The 27,519-nt window shown below is 42.2% G+C and overlaps 1 protein-coding gene across 1 annotated transcript in view; it reads left to right on the forward strand.

Moving 5' to 3' along the window:
• Positions 1 to 7,843: 7,843 nt before the first annotated feature.
• LOC137619643 (uncharacterized) overlaps positions 7,844 to 27,519 on the forward strand; it is a 39,944-nt gene continuing 20,268 nt past the window's right edge. Inside the window, exon 1 of the mRNA XM_068349851.1 lies at positions 7,844 to 7,978. Within this exon, the coding sequence (XP_068205952.1) occupies positions 7,970 to 7,978 (9 nt within the window). The 5' untranslated portion in view covers positions 7,844 to 7,969. The remainder of the gene's footprint in view (positions 7,979 to 27,519) is intronic.

Below are 27,519 nucleotides of genomic sequence, written 5' to 3' on the forward strand. Positions count from 1 at the left end.
ATACTGCTTTTCCAACTAGGGTTGTAGCTTAGCAAGTGATAATAATAATCAGCGTTGAAATAACGGAAGAAATTTAGGAGTACCACAGCAGGTATCTCGGAAATGTCCCCATAAGAGCAATGTAAACTGGGAGAAAAAAAGGAAGCAAGGCTCCCTTGAAATACTCCTTGAGTCCTCTATTTATATTTGGTCGTTTTCTCTCGAGGTTCCTGATGGATGCTAGAATGTCCAGGGCGAAACTACATCACACAATACACACGTTACAGGCTACTTCGAATTTTTTTTGAGAATCTACTAGTGACTTCTGTTCTAGAATACAATGAATCTTTTCATTTACAAATCATTACAATATTTTGATTTTAACATTAGAATTTAATATGTAAAAATAAGCCTTCCTCACAGGTCCTACAATAAAATAGATAGATTTAATCTGCATGTTTTAAGCACCGTATGCTGAGAAAGAACTTGAGAGTCAAATGAAGGATGCTCACTGGATAACTTTACTGAAGCAAGTAACCATGGATGGCAACACCAAGCTATTCCCTGTTCTTATTCACTTTTAGCCATATGAAGATACTCGAGAGAAACTCATTGACCTGGAATCCCAATTTGGAGAAATTTCAGATTTTGGGTATTTAACAGACATAATTGAAACATAAGTTGAAAAAATAATAGTTGCTTTTTGGAAGTGCAGCAAGAAAAGGAGTGAGTAATATCTCTAGGAAACTGAATAACTACATTGATAGAGAACTTACTGGGATTAGTTAGTTTTCGCACATTGTACATAAAGCAGTGCAGGCTGCTAGTAACCTACTCCCAATTAACACAGTGGTAGTTGTTATAAGAATATACTAATTTATCTACACTGTTCGACATTGTCAGAGAACTCATTGGGATTGGTTATATTTTTTTTTACATTGTACATAAAGCAGTAACCTACTCCCAATTGACACAGGTAGTTGTTATAAAAATATACTCATATTTCTATATCTACATTGAGTAAGGAAGCTGGAAGAGTTTTCTGACTGTGGAGATAGAATACAAGCAGTTGTTGGGGTACAGCAAAAGGAGGTGGTTAGACTTTACTCAACCAAGAGACTCTATTCATGTATTTAACCAGCTGATGATAAAATCTGCAGAGTATAACAAACCACTGTGTATGGCATCCATAGACTATGAGAAATCTTTAGATTCTGTCAAAACCTCAGTAGTAATGAAAGTCCTTCAAAGACAAGAAATAGATAAATCTTATGGTAGAACAATTCAAGATATCTATATAGGAAGTACAGCAATCCTAAAACTACACAAAGATAGTGAGAAAAATCCAATTGAGAAAGAAATTAGGGAGACCCCATCTCCTAAATTATTCACAGTGTGTCTAGAAGAAGTTTTTAAGAATTTATGTTGGAAAAATGTTTGAATTAACAATAATGAGGAATACCTTAACTTAAACTTAAGATTTGCAGATGACATAGTTCTTTTTTGTGAATCATAGGAAGAATTGGAAAAAATGATTGAAGATTTAATAGAGAAAGCAGAACTGTAGGACTGGAAATGAGAATGACTAAAACTAAGATCATGTTCAATGAAAATGCAGAGAGACAACAAATAAGAGTTATGGAAGAGCCTCTAGTCATTGCTAATTGATATACGTACTTAAAGCAGACACGAAGTGTTTTCCCAGGACACGAGACCGATATTAAAAGAAGGATAAGCATGGGAGGGAGAGCATTTGGTAAACAAAATGAGATTATGAAAAGGAATGCCACTTTCTCTAAAAAGAAAAGTATTTAATAAGATGGTTGTACCAGTATTAACTTGTGCATCAGAAACTTGGAGCCTTACTAAAGTCCTAGAACGTATGCCAGTTACAACTTAAAGAGCTATTGAAAAGCCGATGATAGCAATAACACTAAGAGACAGAAAAGAGCAACATAGATACGAGAGCAAACTAAAGTAGAGGATATTCTAACAACTTGCGAGAGAAAGAATTGGACATCAGCAGGACATACAATGAAAAGGACAGACAATAGATGGACATTAAGAATAGCAGAATGGGTCCTTAGAGATTGTAAAAGAAGCAGGGGAAGGAAGAGAAGACGATGGATCGACGAACTAAGGACATTTTCGGGCGTGGACTGCCACAGAAAGACCATAAACAGACGCAAGTGGAAGGACATGTCTAAGGCTTTGTTCTGCCGTGGACTAGTAATGGCTGACAACGATGATGGTGATGTATATATATGTCAACGAATAATGAGACATCGGAACATACGCTTTTTCACTATATTACAAAAGATTCGTGTGCATGAGATGTAGGATACCATAATTCACCCACTATGGTTTTGTACTAGACACCTTGAATTACCAGAAAAATCAGGGTGGATTTTCTGAAACCTGACAGCATGTGAGAAATCTAGGCTTAATTTCGCTATACCGGGCGATAATTTTGATCTGTAAACTCTGTCCACCTGACCTTATTATGTCCATATCTCCATCGAAAAGGAACGTAGAAGAGTCACTTACCACTCTTATCACAGCATGCTAAAGGACTACTCAGCTGATATAGGTGCACTACCCAAGACAAGAGAACAAGGGTTTGATTTTGAAATGTCCTTCTCCTAGAAGAGCTGCTTACCATCGCTTAAGAGTCTCTTCTACATTTGCCTAGAGGAAAGTAGCCACTGAACAATTACAGTGCAGTAGGTAGTAGGTTGGCCAGGGCACCAGCCACCCGTTGCGATACTACCCCTAGAGAGTTAACGGGTCTTTTTGACTGGCCAGACAGTACTACATTGGATCCTTCTCTCTGGTTACGGTTCATTACAAGTATTGATTTATGCATCAGAAACTTTGAGTCTTACTAAAAACTTAGGTCATAAGCTAGCTACAGCTTAAAGAGCAGTGGAAAGAATAATGATGTGATTAACACTAAAGAGACAGAAAAATAGCAACATGGGTACGAGGGCAGAGGAAAGTAGAGGATATTTTAACAAGTAAGAAAACGAAATGGACGTGGGTAGGACATGTAACGAGGGCAGATAATGAATGGCCAAAAGAATGACAAAATTGGCCTGAAGATATTGCAAAAGAAGCAGGGGTAGGAATAGAAGACGATGGATTGACGAACTCAAAAGTTTGCGCGTATAGACTGGCATAGAAAGACTGTAAATAGACGGGAGATGAAGGACATGTCTGAGGACTTTGTTCTGCAAAGGACCATCAACGGTTGCTATGTAAATATATATATATATATATATATGTATATATATATATATATATATATATATATATATATATATATATACATATATATATATGTATATATATATATATATATATATATATATATATGTGTGTGTGTGTGTGTGTGTGTGTGTGTGTGTGTGTGTGTGTATTTCTGCTAAACTACAACCTTGGTTGGAAAAGCACAATATAGCAATCCCAAAAGCTCCAACATTGAAAGTATCCCAGTGAGGAGAGGAAATAAAGGAATAGCAAGTAAACTATGTGTAAGTAATGTATAGAAAATATAAAGTATCTAAGATCTGTAACAACTGTAAATTAGATCAATCATATGAAAACTATAAAACGAGATTTATGTCAACCTGTTCAACAGGAAAGAATTGACAAAAAGTTTGAACATCTGAAGTTCCACCGATTTAACAGTTATGAAAATTATTCCACAGTCAGGTCACAGCTGGAATAAAACTTCTAGAATACTATGTAGTATTGTGCCTTATGATGGAGAAGGCATGACTTAAAATTGATTGCATACCTAGTATTACCTACAGGATGGTACAGTTTGGGAAAATCAGAATGCAATGGATGGTCTGAATTATGAAAAATCTTGTGCAATATGCACAAAGAACTAAATGAACGACGTTGTCACAGATTAATAGATATCTAGCTAAAATTAGTGAAGGGTGCAAATTATGGGACATGAAGCTGAACCTTAAGAAAATTAAAAGTATGATTATAAGTAGGTCGAGGACGGTAGCTCCTCAACATCCAGATATTTGCATTGATTATGTTTTCTTTTTTCAATTATATAAAAATTTAAGTTCTAGGTGTGATTCTTTAATACAAATTTACTTTTGAGAATCACGATTGGTCTGTTTCTTCTTCAATTGCACAACAAATTGTCTTATTGACAAAGTGTTTTAAGATTTCCGGTGACCAGTCTATCCTTTGGAAATGTTTTAATTCAATAATTCATTTTACCATTTTTTTAGTTAGCTCTTGACTGATCTTCAGCTACTGACTCTCATTGTAATCTGATGCCTAGAAACTTTCGGTCTATTAAATTCCTCATTCTTAACCATGATATTAATCTGTCACCGGCATTCAGTTAGTTCTTTGTGCATCTTGCATAAGGCTTTTCCTAATTCAAATTAGATTTATTGTGAAAATGGATCGTCAGCCATTAGTATATGTGCAGAAAAGAGGAATGCTGAATGTAGACTTGCAAGGACGATTAAAGATTTGAGTGATTTTGATTATGTGGTGGAGACTCTTTAGCTATGGTCAGCAGCTCTTCTTGGAGAAGGACATTCCAAAATCAAACCATTGTTCTCTTAGTCTTGGGTAGTGCCATAGCCTCTGTACCATAGTCTTCCATTGTCTTGGGTTAGAGTTCTCTTGCTTGAGGGTACACTCGGGCACACTATTCTATCTAATTTCTCTTCCTCTTGTTTTGTTAAATTATTTAAAGTTTATATATAAAATATTTATTTTAATGTTATTGTTCTTAAAATATTCTATTTTTCCTTATTTCCTTTTCTCACTGGGCTATTTTCCCTGTTGGGGCTCCTGGGATAGCATCCTGCTTTTCCAATTAGGGTTGTAGCTTAGCAAATAATAATAATAATAATAATAATAATAATAATAATAATAATATGTACCTGGTGAAAGGAATACAATTATTATTATTATTACTAGCCAAGCTACAACCCTAGTTGGAAAAGCAAGATGCTATAAGCCCAAGGACTCCAACAGGGAAAAATAGCTGATTTGATGTCTATGTTCTAGGTTGCTGGGAGATAGAAATGTAAGTTTTTCCAAAAGGTTTGATGATTGTTAAAGAATGTAAAGGAAGCTGTGATTCAATGTTTGCGAGTGTTTTGTATGGCTTGAAAATTTTGGTAAATGATAGACTTTTTGTAATTATTCCTGGTTTTGTAAATGAATTCTGGTCGAGAATAATTGGAGAATTATGTAAGAGATCGAAAAAGTGTGATTGATGTCTACAATTAAGTATCGTAAGCTGGGCCTTCACATACCTAACTGCCGTCCCAGGGCAAAGTTCCTATAGTCAATTTTTTTTAATGAGACGCATTTGCACAGACTCGCAGCAGTGCCCTTTTAGCTCGGAAGAAGTTTCCTGCTACCTGATTGGTTAGAATTATCTTGTCCAACCAATCAGCGAGCAGGAAACGTTTCCGAGCTAAAAGGGCACTGCTGCAAGTCGGTGCAAATCTGCCTCGCTAAAAAGAATTGACTATAGTGACCCCCCCTCTCCCCCCTACACTCAGCCCCAACCCACCAGTTCCAAATCCACCCCCCTTTTAAATCACATTGCTGCCCATGACCCTATATATAGAAACCTAACTATACTGTAAGGCCTAGTTACAGGATATCGAAATATATAATAACAGATTAATTACACTGGTGAAAAAGTATTTTATATTAAGTGACTTACACAATTACAAAGTAAAGAGCTCCTAATTTTTGCTTCATAAACACACGTTAACAGCAATGAAGACTTTGAAGTAGAAAATAATAAATTCATTTCAAAACAAAATTCCATCAGCAGTACAGAAACATTCAACCATAACGTAATGAATTTCATTATTAAACATTCACAAGATTTATTTACATATCAGAATTAAGAAGAAAATAAATACATATATACTTTTCATTATTTAGTAGAAAGTGGAATATACTACACACACACACACACACACACACATATATATATATATACACACATATATATACATATATATATATATATATATACATATATATATATATATATACACACACACATATATATATATATATATATACACCAGTTAGGCTATAGTTTTTTTAACATTTATCAAATTAATTTTCTTGCTTTGTTAATGGTAAATTCATGAATTACCTTCTCAAAATTCATTGCCATCGGTGTTTCAGATTCAATGCTGAGGAGTACCAAATTTGAAAGTCTCTCCTGGCCCATAGTATTTCACAGGTATGTCTGAATGAGTTTCGATTTGCTGAAGGATCTTTCACATGAAGCTTCCATAACATCATCATAAATGCTCTATATTTGTTTGTCACACTTCTGAAGCTCTTTACCCATGACCTATGTGACCTCATCTATCGACATTATCAATGATTCGTCCCAAAATATCTGATAACAATAGATATGCGGTACCGTATATGCAGTGAACAAGCTGTCGTGTCACAAGCAGTCAGCTGAGCGTGGATAAACAGAAAATGTAAAAGAAAACGGAGATATTTAAAGGCAAACATTTTTAAGTGCATGATTTTCATTGTCAGGATAATTAATTCGGTAAAGTTTTACTGTATATTAATAGAAATCGGGGAAATATTTTAATTTTTGTTGGATTTAATGGATTAATTGCAAAAATCATAATTTTAGGTAAAAAAAATAAAAGCTTTTATCCTTTCCCCGCTAATTATTATTATTTCAATCTCGTGGGGCGGCAAGTCCAGGTTATTTTTGCCGCCCCTAAAAAAGTGCAGCCCCAGGCCATTTGCTCCCCCGCCCCTGCCCTCCCCCATGTGAGGGCCCTGATCGTAAGGAATTGAAAGCAATGTGTATACCTGGAAAAGTGCCGTATCAAGAGCTTTTGGTAGATTATGATGCTTTCTCTACCATAAGACTTAATACCACACAGAATTCTAAAATGTTTATTCCATCTGTGACCAAGATGTAGAATGATCTTCCTAATCAGGTAGTTGAATCGGCGGAACTTCAAAAAGTTCAAACTTGCAGCGAATGTTATGTTGAAGAGACTGACTTAAATATCTTTTATATAGTTTATTTAGGAAAGATCTATTTTAATGTTGTCACTGTTCTTAAAATATTACATTTCAATTACTTACTATTTCACTTGTAGTTTATTCATTTTTCTATTTCCTTTCCTCACCGGGTTATTTTTTCCTTGTTGGAACTCTTGGGCTCATAGCATCCTGCTTTTCCACCTAGAATTGAAGCTTAGCGAATAATAATAATAATAATAATAATAATAATAATAATAATAATAATAATAATAATAATAATAATAATAATGATACAGAGCTAAAGAAACATTTTCAATGTTGAGATCCAGATGTCTGTGTTCGTATTTGTCGAAATTGATCAAGGTTAAAATTTTGGCATATAGTTGTGATATCAATTGGTTTAAACTTTAGGCGGTGATTTCTTCCATAATTTGACTGTATGAAATATGTTTTCATTAAATTATCAGTGATTATTTCATAGCATAGAATTATTGCTAAAATAGATAGGTTAGTTAGAGTCATAAGGATATATTATAATGTATGTGTAGATAGTAAATAAAAGTAAATATAAGTAGAAGTCTGTTTGAATCTGATTCACGAGTAAATTCAAATCTTCACGACAATAGAACATAAATGATTTTGTTTCCTTTGAATATTTGCTTCTCTGACGTCATAAGACCACACTGTTTTGTTTATAGTCTCTCATCGTACAAAACATCGACATGTGTTGATATTTCTAAAATAAAAGGAAATGTATTTATTAATTTGTTTGAAAATAAGATAATTTTACTTATTTATGTTTTGCATATGTAACGAAAACCCAATTGGTTTCAAAACTACAAATAAAAAACATTGAAATGGCCCTCCTAGTCGATGTTATGTGATCGTTAGTCTTCAATCAGCTGTTGTCAGTTAACGCTGTGTATTTCGGATGTAATTCTCCGCTGAAACAATGAGCACGGTAAATATAACAGGATTTTCAGGCATCAAAGTCCATGTGTTGGAATTTAAGCTCACTAAATACGAGCTGTAGGATGGAAAAATCATTTGATAAAGTGGAAATTTAGTTAAATAACGGGGTTAAACTTCTGCATCCATCGGCCATGGCCCTGAAGGGTTGCATGCTATACGGTAGAAAATGCTAATGAGATCAAATGTTTTTTACGACAATGAATGTTCATTGTTCTATATAGCATTGCTGGCTTATTCTGTCGTTCAAAAAATAAATTGCTTTATAATGTAATGAAGTACGTATAACGTAGCCAAGGGACTTGCTTAATTTTCATCGTAGCCTACTCGGTAGAAAAGTAGATCAATAGGTAGATGGTCTAGCCTGTGTATTAGGGTTATTATAATAATAATAATAATTATTATTATTATTATTATTATTATTATTACTTGCTAAGCTACAACCTTATTTGGAAAAACAGGATGCTATAATCCCAGGGGCTCCAACAGTTATGAAGCTTGTAGATTGATTATGGGATACTCGTTTGTATGTATATAGGTACTACTGTACTTACGGTGGGGAAAACCTTTCCTTGTCAAAACCAACTTAGAAAAGTTATTTTTTGGAAGAGGTTATTTAGCCTGTCCCGGTAAAATAGATAAAGGTAAATTTACAGTTTCATCCATTATGGGGAAACTGGAATAAAAATATATTTGCTGCATCAGAAATACCGTAGTTCCAACGAATTTAACGTTAATTTTGACCGCAAACCATCCGATTTAGAGATTTACTATGTAATTGGAGTTAAAACAACAAGTTGTTCCAGAATGCAGAAAGACCCTACTTCATCCCAACAATTATGGGGGACACCAGGTGGGAACCAGGGTTTTGGGTGGGGGGGGGCGTCAAATGATATTTGCAACAAATGAATACTTATCCTTCCACCACCCCTCCCCCTATACCCCTATCTAGCCCTAGTGATTTTCAGGGCACTACTGAACCTAATAAACCCACCTAACCTAGCCTAGGGGCCCTGTACCCCTACCTAGGCTTACCGGGGGGTGCTCCGCTCCCCCTGCGACCCCCCCTTAAGGCCACAGTGATTTTCGGGACACTACCGAACCTAATACAACCACCTAACCTAGGGCCCTGTACCCCTACCGAGGCCTAGCCCCTGCGACCCCCCCCCCCCCTTACAGCCACTACCTAACACATCCATCAAACCAAATCCAAAGTGATGTTACTGCTGTATACATCGTTATACTATCACCATTATAATATACTCTATAAATTAATGAAGCTTACCTTAAGCTGTTGGTTCATAAAGATGTGCTGGTGCTTTGAGGAAAACGTGAAGCCGTTGCGAAGGTTCCTTGACATGCAGGACAATTTTTATTTTGTAAAATTAAATTGTGTCTCTGGCACAAATGCACTAGTTTTTCAATATTCCCCGAATAAGTTACGACAAATTCATTGTAAGTTAGGAAACAGTCAGGACAAGAAGATGGAATTTCAACTTCTTGTGCAACATGAGATGATGTGCTTGCTATGGCCTTCATGTCTAAGAACGAAATGAAATGCCTGGGTAAGATAATGTATTGTCGCGCTGTGATTGGCCAAACATGTATGACGTCATAGTGGACAGGCGCTGTGATTGGCCAAACGTGTAAGACTTCATAGTGGACTAGTTTGTCTGCGGATTATAGTGGTTACAGGGCTCATTTAAGCAAATACAAGACACAGTCAACAATAACAACAGACTTAGAAAAATCTGGGAGGAAGACATGAGTAGCGTGAGTTTGATCGTCGATATATAAAGAACTAGGCATTTGCGACAGATAATATTTTACAGAAATACTACAAAAGACTTGCTTTACTCGGGAAATATATTATTATAATAGATTTCCCATAATGGATGAAACTGTAATAATACCTAGATGAACCTATTTTTTAAGCTTATTTTGCCGGTCCCGGTAAAATAGACAAACCTGCTTTTAATCTTATGTTGCCAGTAAATATTATAAATAATGACAATAAGACTAAAAAATTACAAAACGCTTAAAAAAGATTTATTTATATAATTTTAAAGACAATTTTGAATCTTGTTCACTACAAATTAAAAAAAAAATCATTAAAATGATTATTCTTATCAATTATTGAAATAAATACAGCTGTCTTAGAATTTTTAGGCATAACAGTCTGCAAATCCAAAACTTAACTTTCGGGAGCGTTCTTTTACCAATAAACTTAAGGTGCACCCACTGAAGACAACAGTCACAGACCACAGAATCCATCTTGCTCAAATCCTGACTACAGAGCTCACACGACCAACGTGCTGACAATCTTGAGGCTTCAGAAACATGCTCCACAGCTTTTGGCTCGGAGCGAGAGCGGTTGTTTCCTCTCCCTCCTCGCCTATTTTGGACTGCCATTAATTTTTGTCTTTTAACTTACTTTTTCTTTATACTTGTATATATATGTAAACATTCTTAATGTTTATGTATGTGTGTATAGAAATGTGGTAAGTTTCCTTTTCAGTGTTTGTGCAGTGTGTGTGATACATATACGACAACGACACTTGCGTAGCAGCAAGGCCTGCACAGTTCCACTTCTCCGTGGGGAACACTTCCCTTCGGGGGTCAGTGGTTCTCACTATTAGTGAATATTCTTAGCTGATTTGAATAATTATAATTCTGTTTTTATTACAGTTACTCCGCTCCCCCCTTCTCCCGTGGTTGTCGTCTGGGGAAGGAAGGGCGCAATACTTAATCTTATTTTATGTTGTTCCCTCGGGGTTCCTCCCTAGGGAATTTCTGTTAAATAGTTATTTAATTTTATTTTCCCAGTTAACTGTGCAGTTTTTCAATATTAAACTTACCCGATAATCATGTAGCTGTCAACTCCGTTGCCCGACAGAATTCTATGGAGGGATACGCCAGCTATCACAATACTAGAAGGGGGTGTATTTACCAGCGCCACCTGTGGCCAGGTACTCAAGTACTTCTTGTTGACACCTCCTCAATTATTCCTCTGTCGTGCTTCCGGCAAGACGTTCTGGGATACGCTTATGTTCTTGGAGTATTTTCACGACTTTGGTGAAGTATTTCTCTTTGATTTCGGCTTTCGCTTTACTGGAAACTTCTATATTAGCTTAGTTAGCTTTTGGAATTAATTTGATTAATTTTGGTGACGAGAGAGTATGAACTCTCGTTCACTTTTCAATGGCCGACCCTTCCCTTAGACGGAAGTGTTGGTGTCTAAGAGAGTATAGACTCTCTTTCTTAATTTTGCTTAACAAAAGTTATAGATTTATTTTATATCTCTCCGCCTCTTATAGGCCTCTTCGATTAACTTCCTTTTATTATAAACTCATTAAAATTAATTTTTATATTTGTTTATATTCGACCTTCCTAATAGTAGGCGGTCTTTTACCGAAGTTAATAAACTTTGAGCCCGTCATTTCGGTTTTACCTGTTAACATATTATGCTATTTCCGCCACAGAGTTTGAAAGATTTTCTTTGACAGTCTCGTACTGTTTTCAAAGCTGAACTAACGTTTTGTTTTGTCTCTGCAGTTGTTGACGTTCAGAACGTTCAACTTGCACTCTATCGTTACGATAGAGAAAGAATGTTCACGGTTTCACGTTGCAGTAAGAGTAACCGTGTCTAGCGTTTTGTTCATTCTTTCTTAACTTAATGGTTTTGATCCTAATAAAGGAACTTTTCAGTTTTTTTCCTTTAACAATAATATGTTTTAACGATATATATGATTGGGCTCTTCTCTCAGGTTCTAAGTCAAGAGAGAGAGAGAGAGAGAGAGAGAGAGATAGAGACGGAGGGAGAAAGAGGATAAACGTTTCATTCAAGCCTGCCAGGCGTACGAGTAACGTCGTTATCGTTTTTTGCTCTTCTCCCTAGTCTCTTTAGGGGAAGAAACTAAACGTTTCTAGAGTGATCTAGTGTTTAGTCTCTTTCCTACCACTGAATTATCTTTCATTAGATTTTTCTGTTACATTGTAATTCTGTTTTCGCAATTACTAACTTTGAGAAAGGATAGAATTGCGTATTTCAGGTACAAACCACTTAAAGTTTCGAGTTCAGTGAAATAAGTGCAAACAGAAATCAAAGTGATAAGTGATTAGTGCGTGAGGGTACTTTTGTGCGCGCCAGTCGTCCTCCCAGTCCGGGACCTCTTGCAAGCTCCCAAGCCCAGGGGAGAAGCAATGTCGAAGGGCATAAGGGTTCAGCAGGCCTTGATCGGCGCACAGAAGTATTCTCGGTGGTTGTGGGCGTGTCTTACCGAGACCGTCACTCCCACCCGCAGACGATTGAGCCCTTATTTTGCTCGTCTGCAGAAGAGATTAGGGGAGAAAATAAAGGCAGAGTAACGCTGGTCTCAGGTCTCAAGACTTCTTAAACGTTAAGTCCAGACCTATGCCAGACGTACGAAGTTAAAGTTCACAACCCGAATGCAGTCAGTCACAACTTTCGGTCTTGATGCGTGAGTGTCGGGCTGAGAGTGTTGCACCTCCTCCTCCGCCTACACTCCCTCCACCTGTTCTCGCTCCGCCTGTGCTCGCCCAGCCTGCACCTGCTCCGCCTGTGCTCGCCCAGCCTGCACCTGCTCCGCCTGGTCGCAGCACCATCTGCCAGGCGTACGATGTTGTGAACTCTACTACAGTCCATGCAAGCACAGCTTTCGGACTTGATGAGTGAGTGTCGGGCTGAGAGTGTTGCTCCTCCGCCTCCGCCTACACTCCCTCCTCCTACACTCGCTCCGCCTGATCACAGTACCATCTGCCAGGCGTACGATGTTGTGGACTCTACTACAGTCCATGCAAGCACAGCTTTCGGACTTGATGAGTGAGTGTCGGGCTGAGAGTGTTGCTCCTCCGCCTCCGCCTACACTCCCTCCTCCTACACTCGCTCCGCCTGATCACAGTACCATCTGCCAGGCGTATGATGTTGTGGACTCTACTACAGTCCATGCAAGCACAGCTTTCGGACTTGATGCGTGAGTGTCGGGCTGAGAGTGTTGCTCCTCCGCCTCCGCCTACACTCCCTCCACCTACACTTGCTCCGCCTGATCGCAGTACCACCTGCCAGCAGTTCCACCTGCCAGGCGTACGATGTTGAGACACGTGCTGAGTTTGCTGTTCCCTGTGGTGTTCAGCCTCCGCCTTTCTTAAGGCAACCTTTACATTGGGATCAGGAGGATTATACCTCTCTTCCTCCGCCTCCACTTGCTGCTCCACCAGTGATGCAACACTCGGTTGAGGTACAACAACCTCTCCCGTCCATGAGTCAGTTTCCTCAGCTCTTGCTGCAGCGAGCTCAACCCTCCTTAAGGCAAGCACCACAACACCTTAGCCTTGCGCCTCAGGAGCCTCAGCTTGCGAGACATTTACCTTGTTCTGCGCAGCCTCTTCCTCATCGCGCTCCGCTCACACCACAGGAACTGGAACTTGCTACTCCGCTTCCGCCAACCGCTCAGCAAGCGCAACCCTTGGGTTCAACCACTCATGCTAGGAGTCAGCCTCCTCCACCCATGCGCCTTCCTTCTGCTTGTCTTTTATTCAGCCTTTGCAGACTGAGCCTCAGGTGTTCCCTCATCGGAGTCTTGAAGAGGAAACCACACTATTGTTGTTCCAGCTCGTTCTGACTCTGCTGTTCAGCATACCATGGTTTAAACCCCATGCAAGCATGCATAAAGCACTCTAGCACTGGTCATGGAATTTCTGAGAAATGTTAAACGCCATGCACACGCTCTGCTTTCCTTTCAGCAGGCTCTGCTTACAGCAGGCTCTGCTTACTACATGCTCAGCATTCAGCATGCTCTGCATTCAGCATGCTCTGCATACAACATGCTCTGCATACAGCATGCTCTGCATTCAGCATGCTCTGCATACAACATGCTCTACATACAGCATGCTCTGCATACAGCATACTCTGCATACATCATGCTCTGCATACCTTACCGCATGCTTCTCAACACATCTTGGGTTGTTGCCAACTCACTAGACTGTCAAGCAGTTTCATAACGTTGCCTTCTAGTCTGCTGCTTTGCACCAGTGAACTCTCACTCAGAGAACTTAGCTTTTCTAGGATAAGGTCCCTGTAGATGAGAAAGTTCTTTTCTCCCTCCTTCTGATATTCCCTTGAGGACTCTGTCATTTGGAGGGAGCCTTTAGCTGCATAACCTCTTATGGACTTTTATTTAAGCATAACATGCTTACAGGGAAGGTAATGGTTACACTTCAGCCGCTAATCCCGTCTGTTACCACACCTGCTCCCATAGACCTTGAGCTGTGTTGCATGACATGCAGTCCAAGCTTAGTCCTTGTTAGAGGATTTTTTGTTTACGGAGTCAATGTGTCACGGGGAAGACGTTCAACAACCAACAGAAGGGACTTGTTGTGACGCAGTGCGGCAACCTCAGCAACCCGTTAAGGAGTTGTCTGTACGACCTAGACAGTCTAGACAGATTCGGGTTGTCACTGTACTTCCTCGCTTGCCCATGATTGACAGTTTACAGACTGTGCAGCAGTATCATGATCTTGTGTCCGGCTCCGTCAGACGACTGGCTTTTAAGAGCTCCCTCAAGTCGTCGCTGTCTGGAGATTTTCAAATGGACTATGGATCTGACCAAGGAACTGGGCCTCCTGGTCAATTTTGAGGAGTCTCAGCTCGTTCCATCCCAGACCATTGTCTCCTTGGGTATGGATCTTCAGAGTCGAGCTTTTCGGACTTGTCCGTCGGCCCCAAGGATCTTCCAAGCCCTAGAATGCATCCAGAGCATGCTGAGAAGGAACCGATGCTTAGTCAGGCAGTGGATGAGTCTAACAGGGACACTTTCATCGCTGGCCCTGTTCATCGAGTTAGGGAGACTCCACCTCCGCCCCCTTCAGTATCATCTAGCTGCTCACTGGATAAAGGACATGACGCTAGAGACGGGCTCAGTTCCTGTTTCCGAAGAGATGAGGTCTACTCTAACGTGGTGGAAGAACAGCATTCTTCTCAAGGAAGGTCTACCTTTGGCTGTTCAGACCTCCGACCACCGTCTCTTCTCGGACGCATCGGACACGGGCTGGGGTGCGACACTGGACTCACAGGAATGCTCGGGAACATGGAATCAGGAGCAAAGGACACTTCACATCTATTGCAAGGAGTTGTTGGCAGTTCATTTGGCCTTGATAAACTTCAAGTCCCTCCAGCTTAACAAGGTGGTGGAGGTGAACTCCGACTACACCACAGCCTTGGCTTACATCTCCAAGCAGGGAGGGACTCTTTCGAGGAAGTTGTTCGAGATCGCAAGGGACCTCCTCATTTGGTCAAAAGATCGAAAGCTCATGCTGGTAACGAGGCTCATTCAGGGCGATATGAATGTCATGGCAGATCGCCTCAGCCGGAAGGGTCAGGTCTTCCCCACAGAGTGGACCCTTCACAAGAATGTTTGCAGCAGACTTTGGGCCCTGTGGGGTCAGCCAACCATAGATCTATTCGCTTCCTCGATGACCAAGAGGCTCCTCTTGTATTGTTCTCCGATTCCAGACCCAGCAGCAGTTCGCGTGGATGCCTTTCTGCTGGATTGGTCCCATCTCAACCTGTATGCATTCCCGCCGTTCAAGATTGTCAACAGGGTACTTCAGAAGTTCGCCTCTCACAAAGGGACACGGCTGACGTTGGTTGCTCCCCTCTGGCCCGCGAGAGAATGGTTCACTGAGGTACTGCAATGGCTGGTCGACGTTCCCAGGACTCTTCCTCCTAGAGTGGACCTTCTGCGTCAACCTCACGTAAAGAAGGTACACCCAACCTCCACGCTCTTCGTCTGACTGCCTTCAGACTATCGAAAGACTCTCAAGAGCTAGAGGCTTTTCGAAGGAGGCAGCCAGAGCGATTGCCAGAGCAAGGACGACATCCACTCTCAGAGTCTATCAGTCTTAATGGGAAGTCTTCCGAAGCTGGTGCAAGGCCAATGCAGTTTTCCTCAACCAGTACCAATGTAACCCAGATTGCTGACTTCCTGTTACATCTAAGGAACGTAAGATCCCTATCAGCTCCTACGATCAAGGGTTACAGAAGTTTGTTGGCAGCGGTTTTCCGCCACAGAGGCTTGGATCTTTCCTCCAACAAAGATCTACAGGACCTCCTTAGGTCTTTTGAGACCTCAAAGGAACGTCGGTTGTCCACTCCAGGCTGGAATCTAGACGTGGTCCTAAGGTTCCTAATGTCATCAGGATTTGAACCGCTCCAATCAGCCTCTTTTAAGGACCTCACATTAAAAAATCTTTTCCTCGTGTGCTTAGCAACAGGTAAAAGAGTAAGTGAGATCCACGCCTTCAGCAGGAACATAGGTTTCACATCTGAAACGGCTACATGTTCCTTGCAGCTCGGTTTTTTGGCTAAAAACGAGCTTCCTTCCCGTCCTTGGCCTAAGTCGTTCGAGATCCCAAACCTGTCCAACATGGTGGGGAACGAACTGGAGAGAGTACTTTGCCCAGTTAGAGCTCTTAAGTACTATCTAAGAAGGTCAAAACCATTACGAGGACAATCAGAAGCCTTATGGTGTGCTATCAAGAAGCCTTCTCTACCAATGTCTAAGAACTCAGTTTCTTACTACATCAGGCTTCTGATTAGAGAAGCAAATTCTCATCTGAAGGAAGAAGACCTTGCTTTGCTGAAGGTAAGGACACATGAAGTGAGAGCTGTGGCTACTTCAGTGGCCTTCAAACAGAACCGTTCTCTGCAGAGTGTTATGGATGCAACCTATTGGAGAAACAAGTCAGTGTTCGCATCATTCTATCTCAAAGATGTCCAGTCTCTTTACGAGTACTGCTACACCCTGGGTCCATTCGTAGCAACGAATGCAGTAGTAGGCGAGGGCTCAGCCACTACATTCCCATAATCCCATAACTTTTTAACCTTTCTCTTGAATACTTTTTATGGGTTGTACGGTCGGCTAAGAAGCCTTCCACATCCTTGTTGTTTTGGCGGGTGGTCAATTCTTTCTTGAGAAGCGCCAAGGTTAAAGGTTGTGATGAGGTCCTTTAGTATGGGTTGCAGCCCTGTATACTTTAGCACCTTTGAGTTGATTCAGCCTCCCAAGAGGAACGCTGCGCTCAGTAAGGAAGACGATCTTATTAAAGGCAGAGTAACGGTTCAAGTCGACTTCCTTACCAGGTACTTATTATTTCATTGTTATTGTGGATAACTGATTATATGAAATATGGGATACTTAGCTATCCTTTAATCTTGTACACTGGTTTTCACCCACCCCCCTGGGTGTGAATCAGCTACATGATTATCGGGTAAGTTTAATATTGAAAAATGTTATTTTTATTAATAAAATAAATTTTTGAATATACTTACCCGATAATCATGATTTAATCGACCCTCCCTTCCTCCCCATAGAGAACCAGTGGACCGAGGAATAATTGAGGAGGTGTCAACAAGAAGTACTTGAGTACCTGGCCACAGGTGGCGCTGGTAAATACACCCCCTTCTAGTATTGTGATAGCTGGCGTATCCCTCCATAGAATTCTGTCGGGCAACGGAGTTGACAGCTACATGATTATCGGGTAAGTATATTCAAAAATTTATTTTATTAATAAAAATAACATTTTTCTTCGTTCGACTAAAGAGTGCCAACGAAGCAGAGCTGTTCTGTTCATGCCTGGGGAATCTGCTGTCACTGCCGTCCCTCAGAGTATGGCGTTATCCCTTCTCTTAGAAGTACTCCCGTGACAGCATGGCCAGCACTTCAGATCATCTTAGAACACTGAAGGAGGTTCGCCTCCAGGGGTTGGACAGCTTCCCTTCCGAGGGAAGTTTCCTCCCCAGGTGTGAGGTTGTTTTTCCCTTCAGAGGGAGAACTTCCCATATCTTAATAAATTCATCGCCTCCGACTGCTGTTGCTGCCCTTCGGCCAGACTTCTCTCCCCCCTTGCTGAGTTTCTCTTCCTTCAGGGCTGGAGCACGGTCTTGGCAAGTCTCTTCTACGAAGTGTTCACCTCTCTCGTTCGCGAGAGAGGCCACTCATAGAGACTCCTCTTCGGAGGATCGCTACTGCTAAGGTCAGCTTGCTGATCCACCGGCCCTAAGGGGCATCATCATGGGCGTCTTCTAGTCTCTTCTACGAAGTGTTCACCTCTCTCGTTCGCGAGAGAGGCCACTCATAGAGATCCCTCTTCGGATGATCGCTACTGCTAAGGTCAGCTTGCTGATCCACCGGCCCTAAGGGGAGTCATCACAAGTGTCTTCAAGTCTCTTCTACGAAGTGTTCACCTCTCTCGTTCGCAAGAGAGGCCACTCATAGAGACTCCTCTTCGGATGATCGCTACTGCTAAGGTCAGCTTGCTGATCCACCGGCCCTAAGGGGCATCATCATGGGCGTCTTCTAGTCTCTTCTACGAAGTGTTCACCTCTCTCGTTCGCGAGAGAGGCCACTCATAGAGACTCCTTCGGATGATCGCTACTGCTAAGGTCAGCTTGCTGATCCACCGGCCCTAAGGGGCGTCATCACAATTGTCTTCAAGTCTCTTCTACGAAGTGTTCACCTCTCTCGTTTGTGAGAGAGGCCACTCATAGAGACTCCTCTTCAGATGATCGCCTCTGCTAATGTCAGCTTGCTGATCCACCGGCCCTAAGGGGCGTCATCACAAGTGTCTTCAAGTCTCTTCTGCGAATTTTCACCTCTCTCGTTCGCGGGAGAGGCCTCTCATAGAGACACCTCTTTGGAGGATCAAGCACACCTTCCAGCACAGCCTGATCATCCTGCCAGCTTACCTACCGATCTACCAGTGCAACCTTGTGCTGCAACGTAGTCCTTTGGACTTCGGTCCTGGACTCTAACACGGACCTTTTACGGTCCCCATCGGTGGATGCTCGCCCTTCCAAAGGGCACATCCCAGTTCCTGATCGTCCTGCCAGCTGACCTACCGATCCACCAGCGCAACCTTGCGCTGCAACGAAGTCCTTTGGACTTTGGTCCTGGACTCTAACGCAGACCTGCTTATGGTCCCCATTGGTGGATGCTCGCCCTTTTTTTTAAAGGGCACATCCCAGTTTCTGATCGTCCGGCCACTGGTCAACCTACCAGCTGACCCGCCAACCTACTAGCGCTACTTTCGCGCGCGCGTCGACGGCCTTCTACGTGCGGACGCCGATGGTCTTCCGCACGCACGCGCCAACAGTCTCCACGTAGTACTGTCACGCACACGCTAATGCTCCCACTCTTGCTCAACCAGGCACACGCTTCAGTGCATTCTAGGGTGAATGCACAAAACTACACAGTACCTTACTGTACGCCAGCGCTCTTCCTCACTTTCCTGCGCCCTCCTGCGCAGTTACGGTCTCGGATCCATCCGCCAGCTCTTGCAAAGAGTCAAGGCTCGCAGATCCAATGCACCAGCTCTTGCCTAAGAACCAGCGCTTGCCTGCTCTCCAGGCAGATATTAAGCACCAGCATCATCCTGTGTGCCATCGCTCCAGACTCACCTACACACTCGCACAATTGTCAGTAAAAAGGAATAAAACTTTTTGGACAGGTCACCATTGCCCCATTCCTACCCGCAAGCACATGAGCATTGCCACCGGGAAAAGAGGAATAAGGCTCCACAGAAGGATTCAAGATCCCGAAGATTCCATCCTACAAGGGAATCGAATCGGGGAATCCTTGGTCCCTGTCTCTTCTGAAGTTTTTTTTTTTCTTGACAGACCACTGGCAGCAAACAGGAAAGTATCAACATACTGATCTCTAGATCACTGTTTGCTGATGGCTAGTTCACAGTTTACTGATCGCTAGGTCGCCGATCACCAGATCGCCAAGTGCTAGCTCAATGCTGATCTTTGACCTCTAGTCCCTCCAATGACTAACGATCTCTAATTGCTAGCATTTCCAATCATCGATTGCTAGTCAATATCAGCTTGCTGATCACTAGATCACCGATGGGCAGCTCATCTTTCTTCGATCATTGAACTCAGCTCGCTGATCTCTGACCAGCCCATCTTCAGCTTGCTCATCTCTGACCAAAGAGGGGGAACCATAATCAGCTTGCTGATCTCGAACTCACCGTCGGCTCACAGACCACCGATTCATCGGTCATCGGTTATTTGCCAGCAGTTCGTGACTTGAACTTACTAGTCAACCGCTTCCTGTAGTTCCTAGATCAGAAGTTATACAACATACTTCTCACTACTGGCCGTTTGCCATCACTCTAAAGTGATCGGTAAACGTTCGACAACCCTCATCACCGGCTTGCCAACAGGGAACTACTTGTAAGCACTCTCCAACTGCACAATAACCACGATACCCAACGGTTAACCATTGATTAACATTCTCCAGATTGATTCTATTCTAAGGAATAGCATCAATCCCATCAGGGCGCGTGGTAAGGCTAAGCGTGGCCTTCCTTTTAAAGAAATTCTCTCTCTCAGAGAAGAATTCTTACACTGGGTATCGCGCCTGATCCTTTACGACACGAGTCAAGACTCCAGCGTCGACAATCTTCCATGCAAAAGGATCACCAAGGAGCTGTCCCTTTGGGTCGATGTCCACACCATGTTGGAGTTCGATCAAGGCCTAAGACCTCAGGTCTTCATTTGCACACTGGACCTAAAGGACACTTACTACCAGGTCCAAACCATCCATCTAGGAAGGTTGGAAGATTCAGTCTAGACAAACAAGAATCACCAGTTCAAGGCACTGTGCTTCGGTCTTTCCACTACACCCATCCTGGTCTCACAGGATCGGCTTCTGTCTCCGCTCTCTCGGGACGACAGACTGACCTTAGCAGACTCAGTGGCAACCTTGCATTAACACTGGAACTTCTGAAGTCTTTTTATCAAGATCCAGTGATCAGGGTAAACCTACGGAAATCTTCCCTACTTCCCTCCCAGGAGACTGGTGTATCTGGGAATGATTCTAAACACCATTCTCCTCAAAAACCTTCTCGAAACGAGAACGACTTCCATTCCAGGAGACTTGAGTCGGAAAAAGAAGAAAGGAGGGACCATAGTGCTGCACAACACGACTTCAGCCCTCTGGACAGAGCCCTTAGGTACCTTCACTTAAATCTCGTAAGAGATAAAGGCCAACTTTCCGGTCCTTCAACAGCCTCATCGGTTCCTAACAGACCACTCAGTGATGTGATGGACGACACACCACACACCACATAGAGACTCACATCAACAAGCAAGTAGGAACTGGCTTGTAGCCTCTTCCCACCTAATAGTATAAACACTAAGATGGGCCAAAGTCCGTTCGGTACCACTTTCAGCCCACTTCATTCCAGACTGGAAGAACGTGCTCGCCGACAATCTGTGCACAGTATCTCAGATAAGGTATACCGAATGGACTTTGGATCGCCATGTAGCCAACAAAGTCCCGACTTTACGAGGTCCTCCAATTAGAGGGTCTGTTCGCAATGCTCCTGAATCTCAGGCTACCGTTGCTCACCAGCCCTTGACCCCAAGGCTCTCTGGCAACAACGGTGGGTACAACAATGTCGTTTACGTCTCGTCCCTGTTTTATCTGGAAAAGGGCACTCAAGAAGGCTAGAACATCGGTCAACCTCTCAAGGACTCTCCTAGCTCCGCTATGTCATTATGCAGGACGGTCTCCAAACCTTTTGCAACTCCTGTTAGAGCCTCCAAGAGAACCCTCTCCACATAACAGACAACCCACTTCGACGCTTACCACAAGCTATAGCTTTGCTATGATTGTACGCCCGAAGACTACCCAATACCTCTTTGCGAAAAGGTTGTCTAGATATCTGAGGAATTCCTCAGCATCAGTCTACCAGGCAGTATCACGTCTTGTGTGGTAGGCATCATGTGAAAGTGTGTTTCCTTGATACCTCGATTCCAGCAATAGTGGAATCCTCGAGTATATGCAAGAGGAAAAGACCCCCTATTCAGTTTCGAGAGGTAAAGATGATCACTCAACCTTGATCCTTCACCTGCAAACTGAAAGAAGGGAAACCCTCTCATCGATAGACTTTTCCTAACTCATACGGACTTACAACTTGCCTTTCCCCAGTCGGAATTGAGACCTTCCTCTCAGAACATGGTTCAAATCTCCAATCCCTAAAGGGACCTCCTTGTGTTCCACTTCACCAGGCAACAAATTTTCTCCTGATTTAAGAACACAATGTTCCTACACACTCGGACAGCAACCATACGAGTCAAGGAACTTCATGGTCTCTCTTTCGACATCACCCATTATTGAGAAGGGCGAAAGACAATGTTCAGTTTCGTCCCTGAGTATGTCACCAGACACAGTCTCCAGAGGTGACGGATCCTACACAAGTCTCAACTAGGTAACGGACGATCCAGACCATCCGTAAGGTATGAGACTTTACCTAAAGAAACCGGCAACAGCCTGCTCGGGTCCCTCCTCTTGTCAGCACTGGGAGAGACTAGAGGAGGATCACCGAAACATCATCTCAACAAGACTCACAGGGTCAGGGGCATAACTATGCCCCTGGTCCTTCTTAGTAGATTACTCTGTGACGCAGGTTTTACAAGAAAGTATGTGAATGCTCCAGGTGACTTTCACAACCTTTCTCCTGAGAGACGTGACCCACAGGAACTCGATACGATCTCTATCGGTCCGGTGGTGGCTGCACAACAGCTGGTTGTATACCTAAAGCTCCTTATTGGACAAGAAGCAGAAGGTTGAGGGCACTGTTACCCGGTTTTAGTCTGCGTGAATGAAAAGATTTGACTGGCTCTTATTCTTTTCTTCATCCTACTCCCTCGTGGGGAAAGCAGTATCCTGGGTTCTCTGCATAGCTGACCTCAAACTACTGCAGGTAAACCATGCTTCCTTGTGTTCCTAGTATTCAGATTAATACTGTTACGTCCCCATACCCTGACGAGGTGGTATTGGGAAAGTCCTAGTCTACAAGTTTCCATCTAAAGAACTTCAGAACAACTTCCTAGGACGAGTCACACTTCTTCTTACCTTCACACACAGCTTGCGTAGGCCGCAGTCCTTGCGTAGTAAGGTTCTAGCGAGGTGCAGGGACTCCTTATTTCTTGGGTGCTTGCACACTCAAATAACGAGCCCCCGGGCAAAGCCAAAAAGTCAGACTGGCTGGGATGTCTACCCTTCCTAATGGGTGAGTCACCCCTATTAAATAGCTTGGTTTGTATTCCAGTTACGGAACAAATGACAAATTCGTAGATAATTTGTATTTTTCCTAACTATACAAACCTTAGCTATTTAACCAAACTTGCCCGCCAGCCCTATCCCCCATGAAATCCTACCTCCAAGCAAAGTGAGCTCAAGTACGGGTGTGTGTGAGGGGGGCCCTGGGTAGCAAGCTACCCCCCTCTACCCCCCCTAACTAGTGGTGTGGGTAGTAAACCCTCTTTAGATTTTAATGGCTCGTCATTTCAGCTACGCCGAAAGTAATACCCCTATTAAATAGCTAAGGAATGTATAGTTAGGAAAAATACAAATCTACGAATTTGTCATTTCGGGATTCTGATGATCATTCTCATTTGGCAGAAGAGGAAGGTTTGAATGAAGGGAGAGACAATAATGAATCAACAAATGGTACTGTGGAGCAAGTGACAGACATGTCAGAAGTACAAGGAAAGTATGCTACCGGTTCACGCCATGGTGCCAGTAAGAGGAAGATGAAAAATGATGATCTGACGGCAGAAGTTCTAACAACGATGCGAGACCATTTCAAGAAAACAAACAAAGAAGTACCTGATCGTTATGAATTGTTTGGAAAAACAGTACCCTGTAGGTTGCGAGGGATAAACAAACATTTGGCATTAATTACTGAAAAGAAAATAGATGACATACTATTTGATGCAGAAATTGGTCAAGTTCATTCACCATCAGGCAATTATCCATCATCTACTCCAAGTCCATATAATAACGCGTGTACTGCACCATCTCCATCTCCAACATTTGAGCGAAGCGCTTTGACGAATCTTCAACATGGAGCACGTGGTTATTCTATCGCGCAATCGGAGGATTCGATGGCAACCTTCTTCTCAATATACTCCTAATATGTGATGATGTGTCGACTCATGACGTAATAGCAAATAGTATAAAAAATACTTATAATTGCAATAAACTTATGAAAGGAACCCATAGTACTTTTGCAATATCTGTATTCACATAAAAGAATGTGATGTTCTTATTTCCATGGACCAATGTAGTACCTAAATATTTTGCTTGTGTGTGATTACATTGATGTAATTGAGTTACATAGAAGCATTAATAGAATTTTTTTTCCATTTCGTTCCATTATTTTTGTTTTTGCACACTTATAAGAATGTGATGTTCTTATTTCCATGGACCAATCTAATACCTAAATATTTTACTTGTTTGATTACATTGATGTAATTATATTACATAGAAGCATTAATATAACTGTTTTTCAATTTCGTTCTATTAATCTCGTTCTTGTACAACGAAAAGTACTTGAACATGAATTGACAAATCACAGGAAATTTAAGTATGTGCAATATCACTATTTGTTTTCCTAAAATGGTAAATAAATTTATAAAATTCATACCTGCATATACATCCCCAAGACCTTGAACAATGCGTCGCACGTTTCAGGGATATTCTACTGGAGAATTTAAGGCACTCATGATCGTCCTGTCGCTAGAAACCTTAAGGTAGCCGTTAGTCTTTCATGAGGCGATATTGCACTTCGCATTATTGTATCTTTCTTTTTAATGAAAGGAGATACCAGAGAAGGCAATTTTTGGTACACATTTTCACTCATTCGTAGCTAATGTTGAAAATCTTTTGCTTCATCACTTATTTCTTTCAGTAATTGAACATCAGGAGATTTATTTCGCCTCAGCAACCACTTCTTGCACCACTGTTTGCGCTTCTTAGTGCTTTTTTTCCTATTTTCTTGTACCATTACAAATAATACCCCGAGCGCTGCTAGATCGTGCTCCTCGGAATCCATGGTTAAACTGAACGATTCAACTGTACGTCTGTGGACTTGTCAGTTGACAGTTAAAACTGTCAGTTATAAATGAACAGTCCAAACTGACAGTTTTAACTGCACGTGTGTGGCCGGCCTTAGACAACAATCTGTGGGTGAAAATTTGGAGCACCAAAAACTGGGCTACTTGGACATGAACATTTATGAGGTACATTATATTATAATAGGTTGTAAAATGTAAGTAATTGTTACATAACAAACACAAATGCTGTGATAAGACCATGTTGTAGCGGGTTTTGGGGGTAGTATGGACCAAAATTAAACCAAATTCTACTTATTCTCCTACATATATTCAATTTCATACATTCATATTTGTTCCTACATAAATGCAAACCATTGTTCTCTACCATAGGAGTGGAATAACAGCGAAGCTGAAATACGGCAGTTGAAACTTTTAACAAGGTGTAAACAGCCAGCAGTTAGTTACTCTCCCAGGGGTTGGGAGGCAACTGCCTCATCTGTAGCTCTCAGTAACCTCAATTGAATTTCAGCTGTCAGAGAGAATGTTTGTTCCTCTCTGCTAGAAACTGACTGTTTTTGCTCTGAAAATCATCTTTGAAATTTTCCTTCTCTTTCCAGCCTTGCGTGTGTGTGTTTGTGACTACATCATATGGATTTGAACGCAGTTTAGTGCAGTTTGGTAATACTTGTATGTTTATGGTCTTTCATGTCTCAGCCTGTTGATCACTTGGGCCGGGAGCTCATCCTTCAAAAGGAAGCTGTTCATGGGGAGACAGGATCCCTTCTCTTTAGGGGTCCTTGAGATTGCTTGTGACCTTTTCCCCTTTTACATTGGCAATTCAATTGGTTTTATGATCCTTCATGAAGGAAATTTTTCTTGTTTCTTTTGGGATACGAGAGGGACTTCCTCCCGTGGGGATTTTTTTTTTTTTTTTTTTTTTTTTTTACTTTAAGGTGTGGTGAATTGAAGAAGATCCTGAATCCAGGCCTACCAAGCCAGAGAATTTATTTGGGACGTTTGGGTTTCTCTGCATGGTTTTGTGAGAGGTGTAGCATCTACGGGCACTTCCGGTCACTCTTGCCAGGAGAGTTTCCCGGATGCTTTTTGATCTCTTAAATGCTGCCCCCCTCAGAAGACTAGGCCGATGACAACATCGAAGACCTCTCCCCGAGGACCTTCTCAACTGCAGTTTTAGGCTTTGCCCTTCAAGAGGTCCTTCCTCAGTGCTCTTCTGCTCCTTGGAACATGCTCTCAAGGTTGCTTGACTTCTTTGTTTGATCTTTCCTCTTCGGAGAAAGATCTTGGACGCTCCTGGCGTCTTTCATCCTGATCTTCAAGGGGACTTCTAGAGCCAGTGAGCAACTTCAAGGATATTTTTAACTGCAGTCCAGTCGTCGTCCCTCAGGGTGTTCTCCATATCTGTTCTCTTCGCAGGAGGATGTCTGTCGCCTTTGCTGATCTTCATCCTGATCTGCAGGGAACTTCATGAAACTTCTAGACCTGCAACAACTGCGTAGACTTTTTCGCCAGGCTGCGCCCTTCAGGAGGTCCTCCTCCAGTGTTGCTCCTCGGAGCATGCTCGCAAGCTACCTTGTTTTGATCCATCCTCTTCGGAGTAAAATCACTGACGACTGTGGCATCCTTTATCCTGAGCTTCATGGAACTTCAGGGGTCTTCTGGCTCTGCTATGACTTATATCCTCTCTTCAGGCATCGTTCTTCAGGAGGTCCTCCTGCAGAGCACTTTGGCTCCTGAGTTTTAAGGAACTTCTATATCTGCTACGACTTTGAGGATCTCTTTAGGCATCATTCTTCGGGAGGTCCTCTTTCAGAGCACTCTTGCTATAGAAACCTTGTCCTGATCTATCCTCATCGGGGGAGGATCACTGATGCTTCTGTCATCCGTCATCCTTAGCTTCATGGAACTTAAGGGAATTAAGACTTCGAGGATCTTCTCTTCAGGTATACTTTTCCAGAGCTCTCTTCTTCCTAGAGCGTGCTCACAAGGTGGCTGGTCAACCTTTCCCTGATCTTTCCTCTTGTGAGGATGCTCATTGGCATCTGGTGTTTTTCTGCAGATCTTAGCTACACCTTTGGGGAAGAGAGGACTAGGTGATGTTGCAATTCTAGATCCGATGTCTGGTTCAGAAGCATCGCATTTTATTGAAATCATGAGCTTGATCCATTGATTGGATGGCCTAGATGAGCCTCGTCACACCTACTCAGCTAGTAGGCGGTGTGTGATACCTTATTTCCACAATCTCAAAGCTCTAAATATAGGTTTGACGTGGCGTTGTCTAATCAGACCTGAGACGCGCTAGACTCGTTTAGCACTCAAGTCTCATCTGCAGAGAACTCTCTGAAGGCTAGAAGGTCTTCTAAGGTTCATCCCTGAGACTTTCATACCAGAAGAGGATTTATGTTCACTCTGGGTTGTTTCCGAGTTTACTCCCTATTGATACTGATATTGCCAACTGGGTACCCACCGTACCTAGTGACACATTTTCTAACCTCCCCTCCATTTTTCGTGGCCCAAGATGCTAAAGATGAAGGTCTCGGCTATGTCTGCCATAATAGCCCGATCCTGGCTCGACCACTTGTCAG

The sequence above is a fragment of the Palaemon carinicauda genome, chromosome 26 (genome assembly GCF_036898095.1).
Source record: "Palaemon carinicauda isolate YSFRI2023 chromosome 26, ASM3689809v2, whole genome shotgun sequence".
In the NCBI taxonomy this organism is placed as follows: domain Eukaryota; kingdom Metazoa; phylum Arthropoda; class Malacostraca; order Decapoda; family Palaemonidae; genus Palaemon; species Palaemon carinicauda.